Source organism: Bombus bifarius, unplaced genomic scaffold, assembly GCF_011952205.1.
Source record: "Bombus bifarius isolate JDL3187 unplaced genomic scaffold, Bbif_JDL3187 scf7180000008208, whole genome shotgun sequence".
NCBI classification, from domain to species: domain Eukaryota; kingdom Metazoa; phylum Arthropoda; class Insecta; order Hymenoptera; family Apidae; genus Bombus; species Bombus bifarius.
This window is the reverse complement of record NW_022884511.1, coordinates 1,316,761-1,343,012: the sequence shown is the minus strand read 5'-3', so window position 1 is coordinate 1,343,012 and position 26,252 is coordinate 1,316,761. Positions and strand designations below refer to the sequence as shown.

The window sequence follows — 26,252 nt, the reverse complement described above, 5'->3', positions numbered from 1 at the left end:
ATTATTATAATCAGAATAAATATATTTAAATATACATAGTTATAATTACATAAAGTATTCTGTATAACGATGTTACAAAAATACATTCTAGTATTTTATCTTAGCAACAATTTAGATGCACTTCCGGAATGGATACCAGATCTACCCTTATTGCGCGCTCTTTTTGCGTCTCACAACGCTTTAACAGCTCTCCCAGACAGATTGCTAACGCAGCCGTCAAGATTGGAAGTCCTTCACTTACCTCACAATAGACTACAAGCCCTTCCACCACCAAGGAAACCATTGAACATCGTTCACTTGACTCTGCAAGACAATGCACTAACTGCATTACCAACGAGTTTCTTCATCAACACCGAAAAGTACACGCATAGTCTTATTTGCTCAACGAATATAGATACGAATAATATAATAATCTTTTTATATAGGATGAAGGTACTAAATCTGTCCAATAATCGACTGTCAGAACTTCCACACTTGGGAGAAGGAAACAAAAGCCGTCATACTAATCACAACTTGGAGAAACTATATCTGACTGCAAATTGTTTAACAGACACGGCTTTGGACACTCTTGCGAAATTGACTTCTTTAAGGGTTCTTCATATAGCGTACAACACTTTGGACACGCTTCCAGAAAGGTATATATTACAAGCTTTCATTTTTTACAATATTTAATGTTTTATTTCAATTTGATATTAGAATCGAGGATTAAAAATATATCTATTTACAGCTGTATAGTCTCTTGGACTGATTTAGAAGAACTAGTATTATCTGGAAATCGTCTTCAATATTTGCCAGACAATGCGGCCAATTTACGGCATTTACGCGTGTTACGTGTCCACTCCAATCGGCTCCTAACTTGTCCGACATTTAATAAAACAACATCGTTAAAGGTAATTCCGATAATATAAACCTCTTATTGTTAGAATGAAATATTAGAAACGTTTTACATTAATTAAATGGTATTAATTAAATGGCAGGTATTAGATTTAGCTCATAATCAACTGGACAGGGTGAACATGGCTACTTTAGTGCCACCACAGCTTCAATTTCTTGACATATCCTGCAATTCGAGACTCCACGTCGACCCCAGACAATTCCAAGTATATAGATCTCAACGACCAATATCCTTGGTTGATGTATCTGGACAAAATAGACCGAGTCTACCTTCTCATCCTCATCAACAGGAAATGGTTTCAGCAGAAAGAGGATCCGAACAACCTTGGAGATTAGGTTTCTCAGAAACAGCAGGATCTAGAGAAAGGTGATATTTATTTCTTCAAACTTCATTGGGTATTGGAGTGACGATTATTCTCAGTTAATTGAATATTAGCTAATCTAAATTATCTGTTGAATTGGTTGGCCCTCTTTTCCTTTTATATAGAAACGACTATTACGACTATTTTATTTCCCAATAATAATATAATGAAATCGTTGCATTACACTCTCATATACTGAAATAATGGAAACAAAAATTCTCCAAGTTTCAGATCTAAAGTTAAATTGATACTCTCAAAAGCATAATCGCGTGATTTGTATGCACAGATTATACGTATCGCAAGTTCGAATGCCATCCTTTTGCAACGTGGAGGGCCTATTCGGTATATTCGACGGCGGTTCGAACCAGGAAGCGCCAAGCGCACTCCAGGAAATGATCCCGCGTCTTTTACTGGAGGAGAGGACCGTACGAGAAACATCGAAAGAATACTTAAAATACACGTTACTGTCTGCCCATAGAGAGTTGAAGGAAAAGGGTCAGAAATATGGAATTGACGCGACTCTGGTGCACATTGTCAGAATTCAATCGCAACAAGCGTACCCAAAAACATCGACGAAATATTCATTGAAGGTAGCAACTTCAGGAGATGCAAAAGCGGTTCTCTGTAGAGCTGCTGGCCCTTTGACTTTGGCACCTCCCAAGAAAGTTCCTGTGAAAAATCAGTTAGGCAACGCGGCAATGTTTCCTCTGGTGGTTCCTGATCCCACGTTTGAAGAGGTAGATATAGAAGATGACGACGAATTTGTGATAATCGGCAATAGAAGATTGTGGGAGGTGCTGAGCGTTCAGGAAGCCGTTCGAGAAGCCAGGGCGGAAGCCAGTCCTGTTTTGGCCGCTAAAAGGCTTCAAGATCTGGCACAGGCTTATGGTGCAGAAGACAATTTGAGTATCGTAGTGGTGCGACTTACAGGACCTAATCAGGGTGATCTAGATCAATTGATGAGAGAGCTGAGACACGCGGTTGGAAAGAACAGAGGTCAAACGGAGGCAGGGTGTCCTTGTCCTTGTTGCGTGCCACTGGCTGCTCATAAGCCACCGGGACCATGCTGCTGTCACGCGAACGAAGGCTATTATTTAAACGGCGTGTTGAAAAGCATAGTGAATAGGTGAGAAGCTCGTACGAAATTACGTAATAGCAATTCTAGAAAATGTTTCGCGGAAGTAGGCGAAGAGGAATTAGAGAAGATTACTGAAAAGATGACCTATACAGATAGTAACTGCAGTGCAGTTGCATTAGGACACTTTTCTAGCAGAAAATATACATATGTAGACGTAAGTGGAAAGATTGAACGATTTTATAATGTGTAGGTCAAACAAAGCTCACAATGGATCTGGTAGATATTTTAAGAACCGCCGATCGACGCAGGAAAACGAAAGTCCGTCGTATAAAGATGACAGAAGTTCACCGAGTGGTCAGTCTGATCAAGCTAGTGATAGTACTTTCAAATCAAGGCATCCTACTGGTAGAGTCTGGTCTGGAAGTGCCGCTTCCAGAGCCACGAACAAAGCTCGGCAAAGCGTTGTGGTGAAAGAAAATGGCACGAGAAAGGTAAGTAAATATTTTTATTTCTTTTCATAGTGTGACTGATTATGTATACAGGGTGGTTGATAACTGGTGATACAAGCGGAAAGGAGGTGATTCTACGCGAAAAAAAAGTCGAAAATATAGAATAAAAATTTTTCGTTTGAGGCTTTGTTTTCGAGAAAATCGGCTTTGAATTTTCGCTCGGTACGCGTGCACTTTATCACGTCTCGTTATAACGGATCTCACTGTAGATCATTGTCTCGATGAAAAAATGAAAAAAAAAATTTTTTTAAAGGATTTTTATCCTATATTTTTGACTTCTTTTTTCGCGTAGAATCACCTCCTTTTCGCTTGTACCACCAGTTACCAACCACCTTGTATATATGTCGGAGATAAAAGGACGCCGGAGCCTTCCCTTTGGAACTTCGGGAAAATCCGTAAAATTGTAATTACAGTCTATAGCCGTAATTAAACAATTGCCGTCATTCTATCCAATTGTATTTATTTGAGATTTATGACAATGAGCTTGGCAATGATCAATGAGCCATATAACCAAAATAGAGGCAATGCAATCTAAAATACTCAGAACAATAGCAAACGCGCCATGGTACGTTAGAAACGAGGACATTCGGAAAGACCTGGAAATACCAACGGTCAAGGAGGAGATTAACAGAAATGCAAGAAGGTACAGAGAAAGAATAGCAACGCACCCGAACCGGCTGGCAGCGGAAACGGTCGGCGCAACAAACATAAAAAGAAGACTAAAAAGGAACACCCAACAGATCTCACAAAGGACATAATCTAACATACAAACACTCACCACACTAAGGAAATAAATCAATCAAATTCGAAGATGGTATCCCACTGGGGGTAGCCATCCACATGTTATATTATTATACCACTAAGCTATAATATTTTACCAAATGTCCTACTGGACAAATTGTAAAATGTAAATAAATAAATAAATAAAAATTAAAAAAAATGAGCTTGAGATCAACGCGACAACTAGTCGCCGAACGTAACCGCGGTCAACGGGGTAACAGAATGCGCTTTCTTCCAAAGCCCAAGTCGTACTTGACTTGCTTGGCTACGGTGAAAGTATTACTAAACTAACTCTTTGTTAAAACGTGGAATATTCACCGAGCGTAAAGACGCTAAGTAACTCGCTAATATGACCTCGCGAGAGAATGACTTTCCGTCGCGATGATGCTGCAGAGGAAAACTATGATGGAGTGTGTCTAAGGACACGAGATCATCGGATTCGTCGAGGATAGCCTTCGTTCAGAAAGTGAGGGAAATTGACGTTGCAGTTAATTAGTCAATTTCCATGTTGGTGGCTAGAAAAGGATGCTAGCCGCCCTTGAGGGAAAGTTGCTAGCGGAAACGTTGTTCGTGAGAAAAATAGATTTCTCCGATCTTCCCATAGTTGGGACAAAGACTGCTTGTCCGTTTGAAGAACCTTTTTAACAAAACCCTAAGATTTCTGGCGGGTCCTCAGACTAGCTGAACTTGTGCTGTGCAGGTGCATCGACATCTGGTAATCATTTTGCCTGAAGGAACCGTTGGAATGTTTACTGTCGAGTACCTCTACGGGTATTTCTTTTAATGAGGGCTATATTATTACTCCATACTTTTGTTAGACTGAGCGTTCGTCCCGTTGACCGCGGCTACGTTCGGCGACTACATTGGGCCTTGAGCCCAAGCTCATTGTCACAAATCTCAAATAAATACAATTGGGTAGAATGACGGCAATTGTTTAATTACGACTATAGACTTTAGTTACAATTTTACGGATTTCCCCAAAGTTCCAAAGGGAAGGCTCTGGTGTCCTCTTATCTCCGACATATATATATAATAAAATATTACATAAAACTTGAAGGTATCCACCTGTTTAACGGCTCAAGAGGACACGGTATCCGAGAGATCCGGTGCGCTAAGCGAGGAGCAGTTCCGTTGCTGGGAATATATGTTGGAACAGAATACTCAACTCTTGTTCGACAAGGAATTAGACACCCTATCAAGGACTCCCCTACGACGAGGTCAATCGAGATCCACGCCTCAATTAGCCGGTAATTTGCCTTTTCTATCAAAGAGATTTGGAAGTGCCAGGTCCTTTAATCCTTCCCTACCGAGGCCGCCCGTCGTTCGATTTGGTAGCGGAAGAAGATTACTAAACGGAGGTCCTAACGCGGCTTACTTTGGCAGCCTGCAGAGGTTGATGCCGTATAATCTCGAATACGATTTCGCCGTCATTCAGGAAAGAAACGGATTAGATTCGCTGGAACAGGACGCATCGAGGATGCAACAATATTGGGGAGTGGCTACGACCGAATTGTGATAGCGAGTTGAGCACAATGTTGTTGCAATTGTGAAATTATATCGTGATGTTGAAAGGTATATACGTACACGTGTTATCGTTATTTATGGCGGATATATGGCATTAGAAGATAGACTTATCTCTTAAGCAGAAATACGAAAAATGAAAAGCGACAATGAAATGCGACGAATTGATAATACCAGACGGTGATTTATGCAAGAGCTATTAAGCTTTAGCTGATCGTAACAATGTGGAAACTACTAGACGAAGAGATTTTTCGTTAAAAATTACAGGCTTATTTTATTTTTTCCTTATCTTGTGTACATGAATTTTGGATACAGAACTTATTGGTTCCGTTGTTGTACATTTTAATCTGAATTTATTTCACAAGATAAATTATAACTCAAACTTTTTTATCATGTTTGTTGATATACCGACTCACTGCGTGAGCGATTCAAGCGATCAGTAGAGTTATTTATATTCAAGAATTGAACGAATTATCGCTAAAAATGCATATCGAAACTTCCATTTATACGGTATACGACATGCGATATGTATGACTGTCAAGCAGAAAAATAAAAGGCATTCATATTTGTACAGTCTTGTTGCCAAATATATGTTTATGAATTATAATGTATTTTTCTAAACATTACATAAATATAAAAAACGGTGGTTGCGTGCACATTTGTTTCAACAAACACGTTTGTAACAAACGTGAATGAATATAAAATATGAAATATCACAAATTGTGCAAAATGCATTAAGATAAGCTATCCTAAAGACAAACTGCAAGCTAAGTATTTACATGGGATACATATGTATGTATATAACTCTATCTAAGCAACAAATAGCGCGATCTCACACTGTTTGTACAAAGTATACGGTTACGTATTAGAACGAGTTTGAAAAATCGCTCTTTTGAATATTCCATTTTTCCATTCTCATCCTAGACGGGCGATTCTGTGATTAAACATTACTTATCTCTATAAATCCATATTATATTAAATGTGAGAAATTGTATAACTTGATTTTTTAAGTGCAACTTCGATTTGTGTAAGTTAATCAGATTCCTATAATGATTATGGTCAAGAATATTTTTATACAAATGAAAAATGTAGCGATTACTGTACCTGAGGCTATCAAATAAACGATCAAACGCCAAGAACAACAAATTTGTTATAATATATCAAAATAATCTAATTAACATGAAAATATAATCACAAAATTTAAACTTATATAATCAAGATCCATTGACCCGGAACAAGTACATTGCTTAGTTGGCTTATATATTTTTTCATCAACTTATAATGATAAATTAACAATCTCGGTACCCCCAGACATCATCCCGTTATCTCTGTTTTCTCGTCAGCTAATGTTTTTTAATGGTGGCGTTGATAAGGCATTATCTTATTTGTCGACCAGCATTAAACTCTCTATTTCTCTATCGCAATAAAGTCTCATTACCACATCAGAGAAGTATTACAAGTATAGAAACTTTCTTACCTTGTTCGTCGTCTGGATAAACTTCAGATATTCAAGGTAAATACAGCTGACTTCTATTAAGATAAGCATGAGACTTTGATTAAGTACAAAAACCCGGATAAAGGTTCTTTGAATGTGTAGACAATGAATTAACTTCTACTGTTTTTTATGAATATGCATATTACTATCGAATACCGTTATAACTTAATGTTCAATCACTTTAATTTGTAAAAATTGCGTGTAATACTGCAAACTACAGATAAATCATTAAAACCGCATTTTATTATTCTTGATAATGCACCTCTCCTAATTAAATTTTCACATCTTTAACAATTAATTATTGTTTTTGAAAAATGATTGAAATATGAAACTATACATTTATAGCTAGAAGTGTTTTTTCGACCGTTCGCGGAGAGACGCGACACGTCAACGGGAGTCGTAAATTCCCGTTACGATTAGACAATCGACGCCACGAACTGATCCATCCCCTATTTCGATTAGGATAATCGGGGTAGTTTAATGAGTATAATGCTTGACTAACAGTGCTAAGATAGTATATATTTCCAACAACTTTGTAGGAAAGATAGTTAAGCTGGTGAGTAAGATGTAAGTTAAGTGGGTGAATGATTGAAGGGTGAAAACCTGGTAAAAAAATGTTCTGTTCTAAAAATGATGAACCAGTGAATCCGAAGACGATGCTGTTGCAAAGGAAAACTCTTGCTCGGTGGTAATCGCCCCACCACTGGTCGCTTGCGGGTGGAATCCCGGGAAACATGGAAAAACCTTTTGACTCGAAGATGTTTTATGCCACTTAACGACCTTAAGAGTAAATCAAAAAGTCTCGTTTTATGACAGTTCCTTAGGATTATTGGGATCCGCTTAATTCTATGTGCACAGCTCGAACCGAACGTAACAAGAAGAGTTCTTCGAAGAAGGACGTATAATAAAATTTATGGTAATTTAAATCAATCCACTTTCATTCCAAAATCTCAAGGTCAGATATTCATAATTATTCCTCGTTACTTATATAATTTTCATCATAACATTTTATGTTTTAATAAAATTAGCGATTTCTGTACAATTCCTTATTTGTATTTCTGCCACACCTCCGAACTAAATAAAATTGCTCGATATTTTTGAATCGTTAAGTGATTATATTGATAAGAGCTCAATCTCTAGTGTTCCTTTATCTATGATATAAGTTGGTAACATCTATTTTACGATCGCGAGCGGTATTCGTGATAAGATTATTGAAAATGATCTAACAATAAACTAACAAGTTCTAGGAAGTAAATAATCTTCGTATTGTAATATAGCTAATCTTTAATTTAAATTCGATCAAATCTTGTAATATTTGCTTTTGAAAACATTAGATATATATAAATATTTTAATTAAAAAAAAATTAAATTCCCTTAAAAGCTAACAAATAAATCTGAATTAAAAGCTAAAAGATTTTTTTTCTTTGTCTGAAAATAACATTATTTATTACAGTTGTTTATTATGCACTTTACTACGTTCGCTCCAACACGTCACATATTAATGACGTTCCATTCTTTATGGTAAATGGACGTCACACATACGTGACGGTAATAAGTTAATATTCTACAATCACAGTATTTATATGTATATAGCATTACGTATACAAAATATATCATTTCGAATATTAACTTGACCTCTTTTTTCCATTTAGTTTACTCATTTAAAATTATCATATAGATAACATGGACGTTTTCTAAAACAAAAATTCAAATTTTAACAAACAAAATTACCGTCAACACTATATTGCAAAATTTCTAATGACGAAACCAAACACTCACATTTTATGTAAGGAAGTCATGTGTGAAGCAATTCGCATACAAATGACGTCTCTAAATATGACAAACATATTGTTTACAAGTTTGACGAAGTATTTTTTGGATGAGAAACGCCTACAATAATAATGAATAATGTAGCAATAGCATCCATTTACCAATATAATCATGTTATGGTTCACTGCATCATAGATGCAACTAAAATTCCATTAATCGAATGTGTATGAATTCATTAATTAGAAAGTAAGAGGAATGTAAGAAATGATTATTCTTGATAAGTATGTAAGTATATAAAAATCGAAAATTGGCTGTGAAAGATGTACTTTTAATTATATAAACACTTAAACAATCGAGAATCCTGTGATTAGATAGAGAGAAGTATGACTTTATGTAGTGTATTATATATCAATTTATTTTTGTAAATTTTTATATATTGTAAATAAAGTTTATATAAAACAGAATACAAAACAACAATAGTCATTTCTTTCTAATTTCCTCATCTCTGAATTAGTTAATCTACGAATTTTGATTGTACAAATTAATTAATTTAATTCCCTATATCAGGGTTATAGATTTATAAAATACTTTTTGATCGTTAATTATCAATGGTGAGTATTTTTCCGACAAACACTTTACATAATGTTACGTACAATTACAATTGCGCTTGCATAAATAAAGTTCAATTATTTCAGAAGAAATAGCTATATAATAATTAACATTTCGTTGCTTATTTATCTCATTTTATTCTTAATAAAATATTTCTTTACAAAAAAATGATAATTCTGCAAATATCCCATCCTAAACATTTTTTTAATATGATATATTCTTCTGAAAATGTTCGTTCCTTCCTTCATTAATGTAATACACTAACACTAATGCATTAAAGTTTGCAAATAAAAAATGTATTATGCATTAATAGTTTTCCCTACTTTATACATTAATGTAGAATAAATTGCAATTAATTTGAATAAAAATTGCAATTCTTCATACGATAGATAGTTAGAATATAAAATTATACAAAATATAAAATATAGATATATGAAATATTAAAATAAAATATATGAAAGTATAACAAATATAAAATAAAGTCCAAAATATAGTGCGCGTGTTCTACAAAAATCGTGTGACACGTCCATACATCATATATACATATGTATACACGAGTCTGCATACATAGATGTTGACCATATCAGAGAGTCACGTGCGTAGGTATACAAGAGGAAAAGAAAAGTGGGGGTTTGTAGGGTTTGCATAACCTGATTGAAATCCGACTCCAACAGTCAGTAGTATTTCGACGGCGGCAAAGGTTGTCTGTTCTGTTTAGGCAAATCGTGTCTTTCCGTCTTTCTTTGTCTGTTTGCCTTTGTTACTCGCTTATAATTGTGTTCGTAACATTTGTAGGAATTTTATCATCGCGATGTGCGCACACGTTATATATTCGTCTGTGAAACACTGTGTGACTACTTTTTATAGTTAATTCACTTGCTATGATACCCACCAGAAGAAGAGCTTGATACAGTGCACGTGACAAAACTTAGTGAGTAGCAATGATGCATCATTACACTTTATTACCGTTAACAATATCGTCACGGAAATGTTTTCCAGTCATTTGGTTTTTGATACGTGACAGACCGTGTGATTGCGTCAACCTGTCTTCAAGGTGTGTTCCAAAAAGCTAATCCCACCGATTAATCGTCCACATATTCCGTTCGTACATTAAAGTCAAAATTCAAGTTATTTCCTACCGACTGTAAGCGGCAAATTGTTTATCACGTGTTGTAATTGGCGACATTTAGAGTCGCGAAACTCACTCTTAGTTAGACTCCTTGATCGTGAAATAAAAACCTATCCGTAATGTGTACGAACAAATCCATAGTTTATCGAACGTTAACGATAAATTCTCGAATCGATCGCTCGACTGATGTACATATTTCCCTACTGCCTATCAGTTTTCAACCTAACTGATTTGATCTTTATTAGATTGATTCTGTTCGTCACTACGAAACCATACGTGAAACCGTACAGTGAAATCACATGAATCCTTTTACAATAAATTGAAAGTTCGCAGTCGATGAGTCAATGTGACAGCTGCGTGTCGATTTATCGTTGTACAAATTTACAATTATATCATATACATACATTGTGTAAACGAGAATAATCTTAATTTACTGTTAGTAAATTCTTCGTCTATGTCATATTTAAAGGGCATATTCGCCGTTTTTACACAGTTTTTGACGGAATTGCCTCGAGATTTCGTTGAAAAATAACAACTAAAAATAATGTTACCAAAGAAATACGGCTAAGTGTTTTACATTGCTCAACCTGATATAATGATTCGAAGAATAGAGATACACTAAACAAGCTAAAATCTTCTGGAACTTCGCAAGATTCCACGAATAAAAATGAAATTGTCGATTTTGTGATCCATCGAATAATGCGTAACAATAATAATTTTATAAACAATTCTACTTCTATATCAAACGAATTAAACAATAATTTGGTTAGTTCAGTTAATTAAATGTCGCGACAAATAAGTGATGTAACTATGGATTTTATAATGACGAATGAGAAATAAATCAATTTTTATGGACTTTGAACCTTACAACACATTCTCTTTTTATTTGTAGTTGAATAAGAACTGTTTTGTTAAACAATTTTCCTTACTACTCGAGGTATGATTGCAAGTAATTGTTACAAATAACTTTTTCAGCTTTTATTTTCCGGTTTTAATTGCTAGGAATTGTTCCATAATACGTATGCAAACTAATTGTTGCTAGATAGACTAAATCATTGTCACATATACATATACTATGGTAGATGTACTTTGTTGATATTGGTTTAATAGAAGAGATATTAAAACAGAAATGAGAAAGAACTTCATTATCGTCTATTGTATATTATTAGGACTTCATAACCACGTTAAATGAATCACATTAAATAAAAATAATTTCATACCAATGTACGTCTTTTATGTACATTAATTTTGTATAATTTTTCATAATTTCCCTGCTGACTTTGGAATGACGTACGTCGTGCTAAGAGAATGTGCAATTTCATGACGTGCAAATATTGCACAAGAGCGACTAGCGTTATATGCTATACAGAAAAACTTTCAAATCGAATTAACAATGTCACGCGCGCTTTATCCTCTAACCTTAAAACATGGCGATCCAAGAAAAATCATGGACAGATGGCGTTTTGGTATCCCTAGGAAATGTATATATCTTTTAATACAAAGATGTTTATAATATAATGATAATAGTAATAACACACAATACAAAAGAAATAATACATATAATTTATTCAATTATAAATAGTTAATGAAATATTTTCAAAAAAAAAGAAACTTCAGTTAAGAAAAAATTAATGTTACAAATAATAATAGTGAGTATAGTTTAAAATATACGCTATAATTTATTAATTAATAAACAACTGTTTGGTTAGATGTAACAATGATTGCTTGTAATTTTGATCTTCCACTGAATAATTGATATTGAATGGTTAAGTCGATCACGATAGTTATAAATCATACAATGAAATAGAAGCCTGAGAAAAAAATATTTTGAGTGTTCGTTTGTGAAACATTATTTGTGAAGTGTTATTTGTAGAAAAAGAAATAGTGTTTTTTTATTTAGGCGCTAATTACACGCAACAATAGCAAAGTAATGAAAAAATGGAGGTATAAACGATTACGAGCACAGTGTATTTGTGTCAATGGTAATAGAACAATGGCATCGGAATAATTGCATGTTTAGTTTTGTTTCTTTAAGCGGCCTTTTTTACATCTTTGTTAAGTGTGCACCAGTATATATATATCTATGATTCGAACAGATCGATATGTAACTTAGCATGACTTTCACAACGCTTGATCATTATTCTGTCTAATATGAACTATATGATGAAAATCGCACATAAAAAGCAAATGAAAATAAATTTTCAGATACATAACTAAAATTTTTTGTTTGCTGAAAACAAGCAGTGAAGAGAATCCTTTTAAAGTATACTTTTTGTAGAATCATAAAACGTAAAATATTTAAACAATAATCGCTAAAAACCTTGACGAAAAATCGAACAAAGCTATACAGGGTAATCTTGAAATAACTGATCAAGCACATGCGATCGTTCTATCAACTAAAAAAATATATAGAACTTCTATCCTTAACTACATATATAATTTTCATTATTTTCTTTTTATTTTTAGATTTAGATTTCTTTATATGATATTCTTTTATCTTGAATTATATTTTGAATTCAGTGATCAACAATCAACAGTGTTCAAGAAACATTGAACTGTGTCCAAATAATAGACGGTATACATATCCAGTTTAAATTCTATTTCAGAATACTTATTTTTAAAAAATTGCCGCTTTGCAGCCAAATACGTAGATTTCCATACAGGACACTTGAATTATTAAATATTCGCAATTTCTCTTAAAGCTTCTTCTGCTGAAATACATAAACGTAATAAAATATATCAAAACCGTAATTTACAGGATTCAAGAAAGTTATTTTTGAAACTGAAAATCATTTTAAAGACAGATATTTTTGTCCAATGGAACGACATTGCAAATATTCTAGATTATTTTTGTCGTTCTCGACCTTGTGAGACCTTGAACATTGTTTCTTATGTCGTTGAACTCATGTCAAGAATTATTTGTATATAAATAATAAAAATATATTAATTAATGATGAAAAATATATTAATTATATTAATTAATTAATGATGATAATTCAAACATCTAATTTTGAGAAAACTAAAATCGTAACAAAACAAAGTAGAGAGAAAAATGATATCTAATAAATATTTTTAGCTATGTATTGATACATTTACCTAAATACGTAATAATATCCGACATCGTAATGTTCCTTTATACCGCAAAAAGTAAAGGCATTCTTAGAAACCAGCGGAATAGTGTAACGTTTCACTTCTGTCAAATAAATATAAATTACTGTGAAAGATATGACTTAAATAATTCTTAAAAAATATTCTTTTACTTCGTGGTTGGACGTCTTTTAAGCAAAAATGTTTTCACAAATAGATTTACATTCTGTGAATCCACTTTTTCTTGGAAGTTAAAGTAAGGTAGCATTATTATCATACGTATAGTCGAGAGTTCATACATGATTTATCAGCTGAACAATAAATAAATCTTGAACTTTCATATACGATAAATTAATAAACACATAAAGAACATATTGCTTAAATTAAGTTGTAATTCTTGTATCATAAAAATGAATGGCGTTCCACGATAGTTCTTTTTTAGATTCTGTAAAAATAATCCTTACAGAAAATACAATATTCATAAAATTAAAAAAATGTATGCATTATATGTCAAATTAATTATGAGTAATGTTATAAGAGAAATGTTATATTTAATAGCGTAGAGTACTTTTAATAGGTATAATGCAAATACCTTTGACAAAGGAATGATATTGATTTCTTCATTTATACCAATACATTACTGCGCCACAAGCAATCGAACCTTAAGTTCTGTTGAAAGAATCTTTAAAAAAGAAGTTGCGCAATTATATTTTCTTAAATATTTTTTGTTAAGACAATTTCTTGCAACTCATCAAGTTACGTTGGCCTTAAAAAATACACACCGCACGTGCAAAAGTGTTGGCAAGTAGAAATTCTAAGTATAAATGCTCGTAAGTTGGGATCCAGATTTTCCTGGTTACGTAAAATATAAATTTTAAAAGATACCTGTGATTTTAATGACTCTATATATGATTTTTGATGTAATATATATAACATTTTAATAATATAAACTGAAAAACATAAATATTTCATAAGAGATGTGTAGATATTAACTAGGTGTGTAATTTTGTATATTAAATATGAAAATGATCGATATTATCCATATAGCATAAATCAAATATTGTATTTATCAGATTAATATTATATTAATCAAAAATTCAAGATATAATAGCTAAACAGATAGAAACGCTATCTACTGCTTGCTTGTTGCAATAGTGATACCAGAGTAAAGTGTACTTTCTCTTAACAATAATTAATTTCAAAGTATTGTAGTAGATAGTTTTACCAGAATTAAGGGTATTATAAATTTTTAATCTTTCTAGAATATAGATTCTATTTATATCTAAACGAAAAAATTTTAAAACATTCGTTTTAAGAAATGTATACTTCATCCACGAAATTTATTTATAGCTATAATTGTAGGTATTTTATAATTACAAATCAAAGAAAAGAAAAGAAACAATGTTGCGTATATACTTTCTTCGCTTATCAATTGAAGTTCCAAAATAACAGGTATGAAAAGAATGTAATTTTCTGATATATAAGACATATTAGCTATTAGTCATGAAGAAATTTTGCTATTAAAAAGCAAATAGAACAATAAATTTCAATGAGAAATTAATTTCTTTTTTAATCATAATTTCTTATTCTTATTTCACCAAGTCGCAAGTCAAATCACGAATATTTTTCATAATCGTCAGGAACATATTCTAAGTTATTTAGAACCAACAAATTGCAATTCTTAATGATTTGATAACAAATGACTCTATCTTTATACGATTTTTAAGTTTATATATTACTATATGACACCTATACACCCTTCACGTTTCAATAGTCAAACTCGAAGCCGAACCAGGTTTGGCATTGCATGACTATTACATATTCTAATATGGTGCAGTGTTACATTTGTTTCTAGGGTGTAATCCAAGATGTATTCCAAGAAACATATGATTTAGCAAAAATACGTTCTATTAACACGTTTTTAAAAACATTAAAACGTATCGTAATATCTTTAATAGACAGATATGTTCATATTACTGCTCTTATATTTATATTGCAATGTAAATTGTCACATTTTTATTATTTTAAATAAAATAATTAGAAAAACTAAATATTGTATAGACAAAAATGGCAATTAAAAATATTTAATTTAAATATTTTAAAAAATCAGAAGAATATTCTAATATTTGAGACACATATTGGAAACCAAATAGAAACGCTAATGATTGTGCTTGATTCATATACATATAGCTACCAGTTGTAATTAATTGGATGTTCTTATTATATACAGTTGCCAAAAGATAAGTAGATATAGTATTGGCACATCATTTCGCATTGAGTAGTTTCCTCTTTTAATGCGTCGCTACTCTTATTCTAGTTCCCCTATGGTCGTTTTTTTTAACGAGTGTTTTCCTGTTGTCACTACTACCCTTCTTCCAATCGAATGTGTTAAAATTTTTGTCATATGTATATTTACTCATGAGAAGACAAAAGGAAATAACAGAATAAAAAGAGATATATACTTATTATTATCCTTACACATATATCGATACCCCCAGCTAAGGTAACGAAATTATGTAGCGCGTTTTATAGGTATTGTCCTCAATAGTATGTATGTCGTTCAAAATTGATGTATGCAAATTATTGCATTTAGCGATGGAAATGTAACGTTCTGATAGAAAGTCTTTGAAAGTTGAACATTGATTTATTGCATACCGTGTATGGCAATAACGGAAGTTCTTAAGTGAATGTGAAAGAGGCGTTGAAAATTTTGCGAGTAATGGAGACGAACTGTTACGACATCGAAACTAAAATGTTATTTTTTTATACAACGATTCGTATCGAAATAGTTTATTAAAAAATTCCTATTTTCGGAATATTGCACAAAAGTATACATAGAAGAACAATAATATAAAAAATTACTTTTACTCGATAAATATATCGTTTATTGTATTCGCCACAGTATGGCGGACAGGAAGTAACTACTCGAAATTTTGTGGAAGATCAGTTAAGTAAGAATATCTGAATATTTGCATCGTATAAAATATTTTTGACTTACTAAGAAGTACAGTTAGTAATATTACTACTAATGCATATGTATTTTTTAATAAAATTGGTATATAATAGATTTCTCAAAGTACAATAAATTTAATCAGTTTGAATTGGAGGTTCTACTGAGCCATCGTTGTCGTCACTTCCATGTTCACGGCGTTGCCAAATCGACCATTACTTCATTCGTGCAAGAAAAACTACTGCGGTGTAAGGTGTAGTGCTGCACTCGTGTAAGTCGTTTCGTGTCAGTTAAGATAGTTGTGCTGTACTGTGAAGAGACGAATTATGACAAATTCGTTAAAAAATATGGAGCGACTGCCTTGGGCATTCGTCAAATAACACGCATTCTTGTACGAGGTGAATACCAGGCTGCCAATCAAACTTTACGAGTAAAACCCACCGAACTTTTTCGATATAATAGGTAAACTAACAATTTTCAGAAATGATACCGTTTAATATTCAAAATCAATTCAAAACAGAGATTGAGTATCTTCACATTTTTCTCACTAACCAAATTGTTTTCTATTTTTTCCTCGTTTCCGACATGTTTGAAAGCTGTTTTCAAACTTTCTTACATCAGTGTATTTCCATATAAGTAGTTTTCCCATTAAAATTGCGAAAATATCTGTATGATCGTGATTTGACAACAACTTAGAAGGTTTGCTTTGTTCATTATACGAAACTCACATATGACATGACACAGAAATTATTTCACATTTGCCAATATTTATATACTATTGACACATGTGCTCTCCAGATTCAATATTGCATTTATTATTGAATAATCTGCAAACTTCATTACTGAAAAAAGAGTGCTGGATGTTTCGCTTTTGTTTCATGTATTGATGTGTGCTAGTGCAGTTTTTATACTATATTTTATCGCATTGTACCGTACTGTGCTATATTTTACTAGCGCAAAATGTATTCGTGTATTTAGCATGTTGCAATAATCTACTATTGTTATGTATTAATACAAAGGGAATTATCTTGCAAACAATTTCGTAAAATATCAGAAATCTACAACTGCTTTAAAAATATGCAAAATGTAAAATTATTTTTTATGTTTGTTCCCAAACTATATTTTATAAAACTTATTTTATATAAAGTTACGTTATTTATGAAAAAATTTCTACATTAAAAAGGAATTCTAGATATATGATAGTCAAATTATTCTTAATAATTAATCACAAAATGTTATATTATTTTAAATTTATTTCTTTAAGCTCTTCTTTTCTCTGCTTTCACTTTTAAAGGTTGTTCACCATTGAATAACACAGTGTTTTATCTTATATATTATAATTTGTTTTGATATTATCATGTTTAAACCTTCCCAGTAAACATAACATTAATAACATTTTAATAAAATCTATAAATTCTAAATGAATAAATAAAATGATTTAAACATATTAAAAATATGTATATTTGTGAAACAAATAATATACATATGTACATACAATACACACATGAACTATACATATATTAAAGATCTGAAAACTTTGTTTTAAAAAATGTATAAAAATCCAATATTTTTCATATTTGGAATTTAATTTAACAATTGTATATATAATCATTTGAGTGTTCTCTTAAAATTTTGATAATGCTTAATAGATTCCAAAAATTATTTACATTGATCAAAAAGTGATAAAACTATATTAAGTAATATCCTATGTATTAAATATAAAGAATAATTCTTAATATATTATTGTCGATAATAATATATATTATAGAAGGAATTTACAGAAATCAATTTTCATAAAAATTGTATCTATCTAATAATTATCCCATTTGATTGCTATTCTAAAATCTTCCTTACAATAAGACCCTTATTACAGAAAATTAGCTGATGTGAATTGAACACACCTTGAAACACAGAGAATTGAAAGAGAAAAACAGTGAGAAAAAGAAAACATAGTAATATGCAGCGGATATGGTTTATAGAGAACAAAGAGGGGGTGCAACACAAGCAGCAAGAGGTACCACGCGAGACTAACTTCATCGAGGTGGCGACTGAACATACATCAGACATGAGGGGATCTAAAAGGGACTGGATTTTTAGAGTCCAGGTAATTAGTACTGATATTAGTATTATTACTCATTAAACCAATAATTTTAGAATAACTTCCTTCACTTCTTTTTAATTTTAATCAGGTACATAAATTAGAAAAGAGTGAAGTCTTATATGTAGTGGGTAATTTGCCTGAACTGGGTGCTTGGAATCACAACCAGGCAATCCAGTTGTCACAAGAACATGGCAGTCGGGATTCTCCAACAATTTTTGATAACAACAGTAGTGGAGAGTTTTATAGTGATGATATACGTGACAATGCTGGAGATAACTCATTTGGTGATGTAGATGATGAGTAAGTAAAGATAAACATTTAGATATTCATGATGATTTATACTATTTTACTTTTCGTGTACTTTACTTAAAATATAATAAATGAAATTTATAAATTTTAGAGGTGGACAAATATTTTCGCAAAAGGTTGCACTTCCCATCGATGCTGATGTAGAGTTCCGATATTTTGTTGCAGTCATCTGTCAATCTAATGGTACTAAAAATTCGGCCAAAACTCTTATCATTCGTAGATGGGAAACTCATATGACACCACGCTTTATCAAAAAGAACAGTATGTAATCAAGTATATTTTATATAGATTAATTAATTAAAAAATTATATTTTTATTATAAATTGCAACATTAAGTAAAAGAATTTGTTACAGCATCTAGCAATTTTACTAGTGACACATTGCCAGATCCGGATAAGTTCGGTTATTACAATGGCTACTGTAAAATTGAACGGGGCTGGTTGACCGATGAAACTGTGATACAATTTAAGCTTTTTAATAATCCAATTAAATTATGGAAAAATAGACTACAAAATAGGAAAGTACACATTAAGGTGTGTTTAAAAATTACATATTTGTACATTAATATTTAAAAATTGAGAATTAGAACACATCTTTTTTAATTTAGATGACACCTGTAAATCTAGTTAGGCACAATTCTTTAGAATTGCCACAATTTGGTGGCGATTGTGTAGATGATAGTCTTTCTATGGATACACAAGATGTTGTTGATCAACCTGCCTTTAGTATTACAGAAATTGCGGTATGTATAATTCTACTACGTTTTTTTTATAAAAATCAATGATTATCATATTTATTTTTATAATAATATATTCTTGTTATAATTTTAGGCAATGAATGATGAAGAAGCTCGTTTCAAGATACAGGAGCAATTTGGTCGAGCTTATAATGAAGACGAATTTGTTATCTTCAATGTCGCGGTTCGATATCCTGAAACTATCGTAAGTAATCATATGAAGTGCCTCATCAAGAAATCATAGTAAATACACAACTGAATGAATAACCATTGGTTGGTATTTATTGCTTGCATTACTTATAATTTGTATGACATTGTATTATGTACATAGGGTAGATCTCCAATACTTATTTCAAACCAGCCTATTCGTCGTGGATAGGTCTACAGATGGAGACATCGAAGGCATTGTCTTCAGTAATATATAAGCTAACTGTAAAAACACACAAACGATCAGAGAACAAAATGTCTTCTTTTGATTTGACATCTTAACTTTAATGATAAAAGTACATCCTTATTAAGTGGCAGATAAATAATGAATAAGAAAGATTAATAAAAATTGTAGATGTGGCAGAGCAATAAATTACGAACTAGTGGTAATTCATATAAAAAATTAGACACACTAAAGATACGCATTGACCATACCATGTGAGTTTTCAGTAGACCACGAGTAGGCCGGCCACGTCTTCTCTCGCGACTTGTTCAAATTACTTGGTAAAAGATAATTAAACTTGTTCAGCAGCTATTGCCCTCCTTGGAAACCAGGAGCGATGTCACGCGCACTGGCCTGGAACGAAGACAACCGTCAGCTTTGTACAAAGCAAGACCTCTGGTGCAAATGATGATGCTAACATGCAATCTGATGTATCGATGCTAAAGCATCGTCTACCACTTTACATCTGTGTCACATGACATCACACAGAGATATGATGGTTTTGATTGTCGTTCGCCCTACCGCACCTATCCTTAGGCTAATCTCTCGTAAATCGCAAAATTTTCTAAAGCGCATTGCATTATCATAGTCTAAAATATCGGACTTTGACAATATTTATCATGTAAATTATGCATTCTATTCATTGTATGAAATCGGTTTACGTGAGTTGTAGCCATCCTAAACAACCCCAAGAATTTAGAGATGTCAACGCTGTCACACCTCATATCCATCTGTGTGCGTCGAAAATGGTGAGGCTCCCATCACTCCTATATCCTTTTAGTGTACTACTAATATTTTCTAGCTCTGACCAACTCTACTGTACCGTACGTGACACCGCTGCGCGGCCAATACCAGGCTAAGCTGTCAGAATCTTCTGAATCTGAATTACAAACCTTGCAGACTTGATATCGAAATTTAATAATGAATGATCGGCAGGTGTTGCGGGATACGCGTCATCAGGCAGATTATGTAGGAAATAAATTATCGCCCTTTGTTTTATCATTCACTAGTAATTTGTTGCTTTTGCCTACAAATTATTTGAATCTGCCAAAGACTTAACAGAATTTTGTGGAAAAGCAAAAGATGTACACATGTCTTTAATGATATAATTTAATTCCTACGATTTTTAGTGGTCAAGGATCTTTAATAATTTGCCATAAAATTTTACCACATTTCATTAGAATCTCTAATTTACTTGTTTCTCAAATTAGAGATACATATTCACAAAAAAAGTTTTCTCATATTTCCTTGATCATTGGAGTTAATTAATGTTGAGGCAAGCTCTATAATGGATGAGCAAAAATTATTGATGCAAGCATTTGGTGTTGTTATAAATAATAGTATTTTTCCATGTATATTAAGTAAGTTGTCTTTTCAGGCATACTTAGTGGACTACTACGTGTACAGCTCAAGATGTTTTCCAGGAGAACCACCAAGTCATATCGGTTTCAGCTACATCTTGCCTAGCACGTTACAGTCCAGTGTTGGGCTTCTAACAGTACCAATTACAAGCACAAAACATAGACCAATTGGTATAGTATTGTCTTTTTTATCTTTTAGTATTGAATATTATTGATGATAATGCTATATATATTTTTTTTTAGGGCAACTTACAGTGGAATATGTTGTGATAAAGTCAATTCCAGATTATCCATGGGATATGAATATTTCATATGCAAAACATTGGGAACAACGGTGGTCTGGCTTGGATGTAGGACACAGAGGATTGGGTACATCCTTTCAAACAAAGAAGTACGTTAATATCTTTAAAGTTATTAAAGAGATAACATCTTTTAGAAATTATTTAGATGAGCTGAAACTTATATATTACAATTTATTTGTAGCTGTGCTAATGTACGTGAAAATACAATAGCTTCTTTAAAGACTGCATCATACCATGGAGCTGATATGGTTGAATTTGACGTCCAACTGTCTAAAGACCATATACCGGTTATTTACCACGATTTTTATGTATCTATTTCATTAAAACGCAAGAAACAAATAGAAGCTATGGATATGTTGGAAATACCTGTTAAGGACCTTACATTGGAGCAGTTACATCTGTTGAAGGTAATTTTTATGAATATGTAACTACTTTGATTCTATATATATTTCAACTTGAATAATTTATGCTATTTTCACTGACATCATATATGTAGTTTCACTTTTACAGTTATTTACAGATTTTAATATTTTCAACGTATATTTAATGTATTTTATTTTTTTATTTTATTATAAACCATATACAATTCAATAACATTAAGTACTTTTTAAAAACCTTATTTACACTTAATTTGTTAACAACTAATACACGAATAATATAAACTAAATAATTAACATTGTGTGTCCAAAAAATAAGTAAGAATATTATAGCATTAACTTCATTAACTATTAAGGAATGTTAATAATAAGTCACTATATATTTTTAATTACATAATCAATTAGAAAGTTAATAAGGTGCATTTAATATAATTTCTCATCTACCATTAATCACATAGAATGCGGCTTGTTAAAACTGCTACGCGTATTAATAACTTGCTTTTTATGTCCTTTTTTGTATTAAAGGAGAAATCAGTTACTTCAGGGATTGTATCGTATGTAGATACACAGACATGCAATCATGAATTTATAGGTGTAACATACCTATTCGTACTTTTCTCTTTTTAATATTCAACAGGATTTTTATTACCCGTGGTGGGACTCGTTGGGTAAGGTGCTGTATTTCGTTGATAAAGCTGAGCAGGGGGTTAACCAACTGGTGAGCTTTCATACCGCTTGCGCCGCCTAACTCGTCGCCAAAATATATAACAAATTAGTTATTTTAAAAAACTCGATGCATGCCTGTTTAAAATTTATTCTAAAACCAACTAAAATTAATTTTTAATACCACATCATTGTACCACAATATCGTACATTTTATGCTTGGATTAAAAGCTTAATCTTGATACTGTAAGATATCAAAGTATGTAAATTCAATGGAAAAATATTTTTTACTTATTATGTAATATCACCAAATGATCTTTTTGCAGAAATGCTTTAAAGATCTTAAAGATCATTTTTTAATAATCTTTCACCAGTTTCATTCCCCTCTGACTGTGCGTATTTGCCTCCGCACGGGGGCGCGAACTTGTTCATCGAAAATATGTATAAAAAATCACATTATCACAGCATGTAGATAATATCATGCCTTCCATGATATTATATATTTAATATATTCACATGACTCCAGAGTGTTTGCTTTTATTTGGCTTCAAAAAAGTCTCTTACGTCAAACATTGTACTACTTTCACCAATTTTTTATGATCTAACAGCGTTACGTTGACGAAATGCTTTATTTTATAAATCCTTTACAAAATAAAATTTTCTTACAGGTTTATCATGTGGCTGAAGGTCGTGAAAAGAATCCAAAATTTTTTGATGAAGATTTAGAAGACCATCAGCCTTTTCCAACGCTTCAGACAGTATTACAAGAATTAGAACAACATGTCGGATGTAATATTGAAATTAAATGGACTATGCAATTGAAGGTAAAAGTAATAAATTTATTTTTTTATCTATTTAGTATTTTTATTATTTTATTTTTATTATTTTACACAGGATGGCACGTTCGAGCTTAACCATCCTTTCGATCTCAATCTATATTTGGATATTATATTGAAAGTTGTACTAGAATATGGAGGAGATAGGAAAATCGTTTTCTCATCATTTAATCCAGATATCTGTGCCATGATCCGTCTTAAACAAAATAAGTATCCGGTAGTATTTTTAACACAAGGCATTACCTCAAAATATCCTACTTATCATGATCCAAGATGTCAAACTGTACCAATGGCTGTTAGACATGCATTAGCAGCTGATATCTTAGGAATTAATGTCCATACTGAAGATATTCTTAGGGATCCGTCACAAGTTAAATTTGTAAAGGATGCTGGTTTAATCATCTTTTGCTGGGGAGATGACAATAATGATAAAGATACAATTCGACATTTAAAGAAACTTGGTTTGCATGCAGTAATTTATGACAAGTGAGTAATCTTCAAGCACGTGAATTATTTACTTATAAACAAAGATATGTTATAATTATTTAATATTATCTGTAGAATTGATGAATACAACGCAAAGGAAGTCAAAGAAAGCATATTTTTGGTTGATGCAAGAGAAAATCAAAAGGCACTAATAGCTTTGGCACAATGTAATCAAAGTTGTGCACCGCAACCACAAATTACTAATTCTTTGAATACAGAGAAGGTTAGTAGTAGTACTAATATTTATATTCTTACAAATATAGGAAAAAACGAACAGCACAATTTAATTTATTTTAGGAATACTACATGGAGATCGACAAATCGCGAAATATGATTACAACCACGTCAACTACATCCTCACTCGCATCTTTTGGTAAGAACAATCTTGGTGATAATATATATCCCATGTCAACCATTAAATTACCAAGTACATGTGACCATCAGGAGAGCAATGAGATCAGTGAAATGACAAAAGATTTCAGCGTTTGCGCAAAATCCTTCGGCCACTCGGTAAAAGCTAAAAGTATCTCAGATTTAGTATGTGGCCAAACGACAGCGTTACCAGAAATTTACGGAGAGGATGAGTCTGCGAAAGACTGTCTTTGATGTTTCTCCTTTAGGAAGCCATTCATGTCATGGTTTGGCACAGAAGACACTACCTAAAAAAAGATTTACCACAAAAGGAAGGACGAAGCCGAAGAAAATTTTTTGTAACTTATAATTTACTATAATACTTACACTAAAGGGGTTAAACAGTTCTGGTTTTCCCAATAGTCCTAGATCCGTAAAAGTGGATCACCTTAACGGCCATTACACAGAATATATTCATATAATGCACAAGAAAGACGACCGATTGTATTTTTCACGTCACTTTATCATTCCTGCAATCGATCGACTTAATTGTCCATTTCATATTATGTCTTACTTTATACAATGGCCTTTTTTTTTAATGTTGATAAAGTCCAATGGCTGTAGGAAAAGATATCAACTTTTGTTATTCTGTCTATGGCAGATGAATACAGGAGTTGCAAGTTTTTAGTACAAATATTCTCAATATTTCATTTAGTTCATAGAAAGAAGTCACCCCTCTTATATATATTCCTTCCTTTGTTAATTAAACATTAATAAAAAAGAAATGCAAATTGACAGGAACACTGACAAATGAATGATGTCACGAATGTATACTTTTTTGTAGTAAGTTATCAAAAACATTTTTTAAAAGAACGATGCGATTTGTTTTTAACAGCTTTGAATATAGACAAAAGCTGCCAATAACTAATTTTCATAAATATACATATTTCAGATTCACTTATTTATGTTTCAAAGTATTTTACAATATGAATTAAGAGAAAAACAAAGCAAAAATTCCTTTATTAAATTAAAAAAAAAATAATTGTATGCAAATATAAAATCAGTATAATTGTAGAAAAGAAAAAAAACGCTCTTTTCCATATTAAATAATAATATGGTTATTGTTACAAATATTTATTTGATTTCCTTTGACAAATAAGTACAATTGTAAAATTTAATAAGATCATTCATTCGCTTTATAGATAACATTTCTTTTGTCCAGACTTTTATGCCTGATCAATCTTAATCTTATCCGATAACCTCATCAGTGACAGAATGAGTAGCACGCGAATATCTTTTCAAAGTTTTTGAACAGAGAAGATAATTTATACCGTTATACCGCATTGGTAGTACGCTATACAACTAAAGAGAGTGATTGTATCAATCGTTATGATTCTAACAATATACAGAATATCTGTTGATGGTTTAGAGAAGTATACCACAAATATGTTATGGGATCACGTATGTAAATGCATGTGTACAGTGCGTCAAGGGGGTTGGTTACTGATCTTTTCTATTGTCATAGAGGCTATGCATTATAATAAACCAGTTAATAAACATACATAAATCGGGATTCGACAAGTTTATAATTGAAATACATTTGTAGAATTTTGCAAATTCTGACACACGTAGGTATTATTGCATTACAATCTTCAAGTGTATAATACTGATAAACATCATATATATTTCAGATTTCTAATCTTGTGTCTGTTTTTGTCTTTCCCCTATTAAACGATAGTTCGAGCATATACAACGAGGAATTATAACGATAATATTTAATCGATTTTATAAGTATACAAAAATATTCACGCACATATGAACATTAAAAAAGCTAATAAGAAATAATATTTTTGCATTTGCATTTGAAGCTCCTAACTCGATTACTCAAAGTACCTGATTTGAAAATAAATGTCGAATATGATACGCAGTTAACACGTTATAGGTCGTTTACTTTTTATTTAGCTGAAAATTATATCGAAGGTCGAGATAATTAACTTGACTTCAAATACATTTTGATGTGATAAATAAAAATTAAAACTTCATACAGTTTATTTATTAATGTAGATAAATTACATAATAACTAAATCTTCAAAGTACTTTGTTTATTCTTTATTTA

The 26,252-nt window shown here is 31.9% G+C and overlaps 2 protein-coding genes across 16 annotated transcripts in view; both read left to right on the top strand.

The window, feature by feature from the left end:
* The window catches only part of LOC117210674 (protein phosphatase PHLPP-like protein), a 49,910-nt gene extending 43,032 nt beyond the window's left edge, over positions 1–6,878 (top strand). For 4 of the 5 annotated variants that reach the window (XM_033453910.1, XM_033453909.1, XM_033453908.1 and 1 more), the window contains 7 exons: positions 105–359; positions 426–635; positions 728–890; positions 978–1,261; positions 1,543–2,382; positions 2,585–2,825; positions 4,681–6,878. In XM_033453910.1, coding sequence (XP_033309801.1) covers positions 105–359; positions 426–635; positions 728–890; positions 978–1,261; positions 1,543–2,382; positions 2,585–2,825; positions 4,681–5,139 — 2,452 coding nt within the window. In that variant the 3' untranslated portion in view covers positions 5,140–6,878. The remainder of the gene's footprint in view (positions 1–104; positions 360–425; positions 636–727; positions 891–977; positions 1,262–1,542; positions 2,383–2,584; positions 2,826–4,680) is intronic. The other variant, XM_033453913.1, reaches the window with a different exon arrangement.
* Positions 6,879–9,702: 2,824 nt separating this feature from the next.
* LOC117210622 (glycerophosphocholine phosphodiesterase GPCPD1-like) lies at positions 9,703–25,165 on the top strand. Of its 11 annotated transcripts, none has more exons than XM_033453809.1 (16): positions 16,387–16,646; positions 18,058–18,288; positions 18,374–18,585; positions 18,686–18,855; positions 18,937–19,127; positions 19,202–19,336; positions 19,425–19,535; positions 21,139–21,292; positions 21,365–21,512; positions 21,605–21,830; positions 22,438–22,518; positions 23,132–23,287; positions 23,358–23,785; positions 23,861–24,008; positions 24,083–24,158; positions 24,261–25,165. In XM_033453809.1, the coding sequence occupies exons 2-16, from the start codon at positions 18,142–18,144 to the stop codon at positions 24,389–24,391; spliced, it is 2,514 nt and encodes an 837-aa protein (XP_033309700.1). In that variant the 5' UTR covers positions 16,387–16,646; positions 18,058–18,141; the 3' UTR covers positions 24,392–25,165. The 11 variants fall into 11 exon arrangements, with proteins under 11 accessions (XP_033309696.1, XP_033309702.1, XP_033309700.1 ...); XM_033453813.1 differs by having other exon boundaries at positions 16,388–16,646; positions 24,230–25,165; XM_033453805.1 differs by lacking the exon at positions 16,387–16,646 and adding an exon at positions 9,703–9,949 and having other exon boundaries at positions 24,083–25,165.
* Positions 25,166–26,252: the final 1,087 nt, after the last annotated feature.

What these genes read in the sequence shown, in the direction of transcription:
- LOC117210622 (XM_033453805.1), top strand. Translation starts at nt 18,142, where the DNA reads ATGCAGCGGATATGGTTTATAGAGAACAAAGAGGGGGTGCAACACAAG. An exon ending in AGCAGTTACATCTGTTGAAG is followed by an intron (nt 21,831 to 22,437) that starts GTAATTTTTATG and finishes AATATTCAACAG; the next exon opens with GATTTTTATTACCCGTGGTG. An exon ending in CATGCAGTAATTTATGACAA is followed by an intron (nt 23,786 to 23,860) that starts GTGAGTAATCTT and finishes TATTATCTGTAG; the next exon opens with AATTGATGAATACAACGCAA.